Consider the following 6290-nt stretch of genomic DNA (forward strand, 5'->3'; position numbering starts at 1 on the left):
TTGTTAAATCAACTTTCTTTTTTGTTGCCACGCCACTGATTTTTGGTCCTTATCACTATTTCAGTACTGGTCAATCATGCCAGGTCATTGTTAAGTTAACGGTGTTTACTCAAATTTAACAAAAAGAGCAACTTTGAGATATTTTAACTAAATTAAGGACCTAATTGAGACGGCTAAAAAAAGAGGGACCAAATTGAGATTTTGACCCAAAAATGGGGACCAAGGACATAATTAATCCTTTTTTAGATTATACGTAACCAAAAGAAGTTAAATTTTTTAAATTATATGTAGTATATTGAAAATTGATGAGAATTACATTAAATATCTTTTTATTTCTTTTAAAAAACACAACAGTTAATGTTAATAAATAAAAATACATAATCAAATATAATAAAAAATAGAAAAATTTATTAATATTTTTTTATTTTGTCTCCTGTTGTCTTTTGAGTTTTTAACATATTGTTCTCGTCTTCCACTCTCAGTTGTTTTCTTTTGTTTCTGAAGAGAAAAATACTCATTATTTTTGTTCTCATTTCTCATTTGTTCTCTCTCATTCTTAAAGAAAAAAAAAGATAACTCTCTCTTGAAGAAAAAAAAAAGATAACTCTCTCTTGTCTCGCTTGATAGTAAAATATTAGTTTAATAATTAACATAATATCTCATGAGTCTTTAAATATTCATTTTTTTATGAATGTAGAAGAAAAAATATTGTATTATGTGTTTTTTCATAACCGATTTTTAATTGTGGGTTGATTATTATAGATTTTTCTTTAAGTATTTACATCTCTCAAATTTTTATTAGATTATGATAAATTATTTTGTAGTCTTATTTTTTTAAAATAAGTATATTGATGAAGAATAAAAAAATAGAATCATTTTTTTAAAAAGTGATAAAAGTTAATCTAGTCGTGAAGATGAAAACGAGACAAATTCAACTCATTCACATATTATGAATCATGATACTAATGATTCAATTGTTTAAGTAGAGGAACCCTTTTAAGTTCTTGCCGACAATATGGTTATTTACATTGAGAAAGAAATAGTAGAAAATTTTAGTTCTAATTATTGATGAGTTTAAGAATTTCAAGGAACGAAAGACAATCATTTAAATATGAGTGATTTCTTTTATAATTATCATTATACTAAATTATATATTATTTTTAGTGTATTAGTAACAATAATTAAATATTTAAAATTTAAGTATATTATTTTGGCTTCCTTACAAATATCGGTAAAGATCCGCCATTGCTTTATTACATATATGGTGTTATGCACTTTCCCTTTGTAGTACTGTGGTTACGTGTAACAAACTAGTGCTTGCATCTTTGTATACATGCCTTCCAAACTAATAACTAAAGAGAAATGATTCTTGTAAAGACTTCCCAGAGTTGCTCATTGACATGCAAGCACATGGAGGCTTAGGGTGATGTTACCAAATATTGGGTAAATTGGTTATAAATCTGCGCGAAAGTTTGAAAAATCGTCTAAAAGAACTACATATATTTAAGTAGCACCCCAAAAATTATGCGTGTGTATGCAATCAATAATATATCTATTATATAAACTTGTATAATATGAATTGAATACAAATTAAATTAAACTCCTCATGATCTATGAACCTACTCAATCCAACAAATCCAACCATACCCAATCAAAGTTATTAACCTAAATTGACTAAATAATATTAACAGAAATATTTGTTGGTGTAATTACTACATATTAACAGAATATATGATCAAATATCAATAATTTGATTACATAATAAATACCCTTTTATACCAATATAATATATGGTTAATATGGTTAAATAATATATTAATATTATTATCATGTTTATCAAATATGTGGTAAAATTTCATTAACTTTCATTTTATAATAGATTTCATAGGCTTCATAAACCCCTATCTTTCATTTCTTCTTCCTTCTTCTTTAGAAAATTCTTCCCCTTCTCCCTTTGGCACTCCAGACCGATAATTCGCTTACCCTGGTGCCCCCAAATCTGTAACTTTGGCTAGAAGCTAAGCCTTTTCCTTTTCAAGTTTGGCCAGCTTAATCATCGACTGGCCTTTCTCAACCACATGGCCCTTATAGTGATGCAAGATCTCCATGCATCGGACCATCATCACCTCCGCTGAGTCCATACAACTCTCAAGGCCCGCCATACTCATCAGCTCGACATCATAAGGAGTGGGGAATGAGCCCTCATGGTGACGAACGAAGTCCCCTCACATCTTCAAGTGCTAGAGCGATGGGATGGAGGTCGACGCATGTTCCACTAGAAAAGACAACCCATCTCCTCTGTACAAAAGCACTGGACACCTAGGACTTGGAGGATTGTGCACTTTCCACTGGATCACCACGACCTTCACTTATTGAAAGCTCGGTCACACGAACTTAGGGTTGCACTCACGATGATCCCTCAAGACGAAGGGCTCCTTCAAGCTAAAAAATGTCTTTCTCGGTCGATGCCGCCTGGTCACCCAAGGCTTCACTGGTGATCAGATCTACCACAAGCGTCAACACACTCGCACCCGAAGCAGAAGCAAGACTTTCATTGGGAGGAGTAGAGGCCAATGTCCCTAAGTCAGCCTTTTTGTTTCTTGGCTGGAGAGGCCATAACAACATCTGGAGCTCCTGAACTAGCCTTCTTCTTTGCCGAAGGAGCCACCCCAGAGGAACCTCGCCACTTCTTGTAGTCAAAGTGCTACGACATGACTTTTGAAAAATAAATAGAAAAATATTAGAAATCGTATATGCATAAAATTCCACAAAGACACCACACGCCTAGCAACCTTGGTTCACCTTTTAGAAGAAACAACAACCACCCTAGGTGATGGATCCTTGACCATGCATGATGCTATAGAAGGCCCTCTTTAGAAGAGTTATAAGAAACATGACAAGAAGAGAGACTTCTAAATTGGCTTAGTTGACTTGACCTTAATTGACTTGACCTTGGTTGATTTGTTGACCTTTGATTAGGGTTGACTTGTTGATTAGAGTTGATTTAACCTAAGTTGACATATTAACTTATTTTTTTTGTTTGTTTTGTAGGTTGAGCTTAATTAGTAGAGGATGAACACTAATTGTATTGGATTAGAGCCTATCTACATGGCAAGGCCAAGGTGGTGCATGTGAAGGAGAGAGGAAAGCATAAAGTAAAGAGCAAGGTTCACCACCATAGTTCATGTACCTTTGGCTATCCAAGCATGTTGGAAGTAGAATCAACTTAGAGACTTGCATTTGAAAAGAGTCCATTCATGATCACCTATTTAGGGGCTCCATTGGTCTTGTAAAAGGGTTGATCAATTGAAGTTTATACACATACTAGTCTTTCTACCCGTGCAACGTGCGTTAAATTTTTTTAAATGTAATATTTGTGGTAATAGCAATGGGTTTTTGGATATTTAATAATCTATATGATGAGAATCTAATGTTTTTAAAAGATGTTGAAGTGTATAAATAGAATAAATCAATTTAGAATGTAATTAAAGTGGTATGTCAAGTTAATATTTTATTTCATTTTATGTTTTTTTGTCTATTCTGTTATCTTCAACAACCAACAACAAAAATATGACTAATACACTACTTTGTTAAAATAAGAATAAAAAAAGAATAAATTACATACCTAGAATGTCTTATTTGTTAATCAACTTCATAAATTCCTTTTGTACACAAATTCCTTTTGTACACAACGACTTCTTTATTCAACCTTTTTTGTACCATGATTTTCCTGCATGGTAGAGCATAACATAAATAAGTTGATATATATTTATAACAGCTTTGAAATGAAAACAAAATTAGAAATGACATACCTATAATTTATTCTTTGTCAAAGAGTTTCAAAAATTTCTTTGTAGACAACGATTTTAGTTGTGTTTGTTACCTTTCCATCTTCATCCAATATAAGTATTTTCAATCCTCTTTTGGTTTTGACTCTAGAAATAGCAACATATAGTTGACCATGTGTGAATACAGGTTGTGGAAGATAAAGGCCGACTCTAGAAAGTGTTTGTCCTTGACTTTTGTTAATCGTCATTGCAAAGCATAACGATATTGGAAACTGTCTTCTTTGAAATTTGAAAGGTAGCCCTGAATCAAATGGCACTAAATCCATTCTTGGTATAAAAATCTTGTCACCAATTTTTTTTCCAGTAATTACAGTTGTAGAGATTACATTCTTGCCTAAATGGTTCACTTGCAATCTTGTGCTATTGCAAAGACCTTTCACTTGATCAATGTTTCTCAAGAGCATAATTGGCGCACCTGTTTTCAACTTGAGTTTATGATTTGGTATCCTTGAACATTTGATATCATTTAAAAATTCAGATGTAAACCATTCAGATTGGACTTCATCTTGTTCATCAGATTGGCAAGGTGTATCTGAACTTAAATAAGTCACCTCTTCACCACCGATTAAAGACAACATGAAATCATTTACTTGCTCTACAAAATCATTTGTTGGGCACAAAATTGCTCCATCATGAAAATAATTAGGCTTCAGCATGTTAACCACAAATTGAGGATAGACAAATTCAACCAATGCCAATAAAGGTAAATCTGTATTTGTAATCAGGAGCTGTTCTGGAATTTCAACCATGCACTCACCATTTTCATTTAGATCCATTTTTCCGTCTCCAATCTTCAATATCCAATCAGCAAATTCTTGGATCTCATTGGCTATTTGAGTATTTGATGTAGTACTGAATCTCATGTTCTTGGACAATTTTAGCACTTTACAAAAATCCATAGCTCTTAATAGTTTATTGCTGATTTGATGATACCAAACCTAGATCCTTTCTTGATAACTGGTAGAATTTGTCTAAATTCACCTCCCAACACAACTGCTTTGCCACCAAATGGTTTGTCATTATTGGCATCATCAACATTTCGCATAATATCTCTTAGTGTTCTATCAAATGCCTCAAAGCACATTCTATTCATCATTGGTGCTTCATCCCAGATAATCAAACTGGTTGCCATAAGAAGTTTTGCTCTGAGACTACCTTGTGCTATGTTGCAAGTTGATTCATCATTAATTAATAGTGGGATGCAAAAGGTAGAGTGTTGCAGGAAGTAATAAATAAGCAATTCCACTTGATGCTACGTTTAAAACAATCATGCCCTGGCTTCTTAGAGCAGCTGACAATGTCTTCCACATAAAAGTCTTCCCTATACCACTATAGCCATATAAGAAAAAGAAACCTCTCTTCTTTGAAAGAACTGCTGTCATGATATCCTGATATACATGAATTTGTTCATCATTCAGTGCTTTAAACAAACTGTCATGTTCTTTCGCCATCTCTTCTTTATTATATTGCAGCTCATCAACAATAAATCTATTATTGAATGTATGTACATCTGAAAGATCAAGTTGAGGTAATGAAGGATAATCTTTCAAACTTCTACCATTTGACATTAGCATTTCCTGTATTTCCAACAGACATATTTTTTGTAATTCAGCAGTCTGAATTTCAAGACCTACATGAGGTAAATAATGCAATTAAAATTTATATCTATAGCAAATTAAATAAATAACAACATAAAATACTTGGTAAGTTCATCTCCTTTCTTTTTTGGTACAAAATTCCATCACATAAGATACTCCAATAGAATTCCAAACTATATCTGGTTTAGAAATTGTATTCATCGACAACAAAGTAACAAATAATCTTCTAAGTTGATACCCAGAAGCAAATTCACTTGCTTCTTTTATTGCATAAATATATTCTTTGTCGTCAGCCAACAATCCCAAAACATAGCAAGCTTCTTGGTATGTTTCATAATATTTGCCATCAATGGTCTTAATGCTTTCATAATCAATACAACCTTTTTGAATGGTCAGTAATATCCTCAAATAATAAAGTTCTCCAAACCCAAGAGGAATATAAGTAAGTCTACCAATGTTGTAGCCTTTCTTCCTTGGTTTCCATTCTTTTTCTTTGGCAAACCACACAAATTTGCTTGAAAATTATGAATAAGTCAATTCTTTTCCTTCCTCATAAACTTTGTTAGCCTCAAACCAAGCTAGAAACATTGTGTTAGCATTTTCGTATCTATTGAAGACCACATTAATATCATCATCATCTTTAAACAAAGCTGATTGTTGGCCAAGAAGATGAAATGTCAATCTCTGAATAGGAGGCCATCAGTGATGGATGTCAAAAGCAAATATTCTCCAAGCGGCTTCACATGGTGATAGATACCTACAATCGTAATAGCTTTTGATCTCATCAATAATGGTTGATTTTTCAGACTGTGCAGAGTTATTGCTTATTTTAAGAGTAGCTCTG

At 32.7% G+C, this 6290-nt stretch overlaps 1 protein-coding gene across 1 annotated transcript; it reads right to left on the reverse strand.

The window, feature by feature from the left end:
• Nucleotides 1–2442: 2442 nt before the first annotated feature.
• On the reverse strand, nt 2443–4980 carry LOC146887021 (uncharacterized). The gene is made up of 3 exons (XM_085671982.1): nt 4830–4980; nt 3884–4731; nt 2443–2715 (listed from the first exon to the last, which is right to left on the reverse strand). Exons 1-3 carry the CDS (start codon nt 4978–4980, stop codon nt 2443–2445), a joined length of 1272 nt encoding a protein of 423 aa, XP_085528108.1.
• Nucleotides 4981–6290: the final 1310 nt, after the last annotated feature.

This window comes from Vigna unguiculata, chromosome 4 (genome assembly GCF_037176805.1).
Source record: "Vigna unguiculata cultivar grain cowpea cultivar isolate G323 ecotype 2 chromosome 4, ASM3717680v1, whole genome shotgun sequence".
NCBI lineage: Eukaryota > Viridiplantae > Streptophyta > Magnoliopsida > Fabales > Fabaceae > Vigna > Vigna unguiculata.

Coding starts and splice junctions, on each gene's coding strand:
- LOC146887021 (XM_085671982.1), bottom strand. CDS start 4,980: ATGGCAACCAGTTTGATTATCTGGGATGAAGCACCAATGATGAATAGA. Junction 4,732..4,829: donor CAAAGCAGTTGTGTTGGGAG/GTGAATTTAGAC, acceptor ATTTTTGTAAAG/TGCTAAAATTGTCCAAGAAC. Junction 2,716..3,883: donor TATTGGATGAAGATGGAAAG/GTAACAAACACA, acceptor ATTTTTCAAAAG/TCATGTCGTAGCACTTTGAC.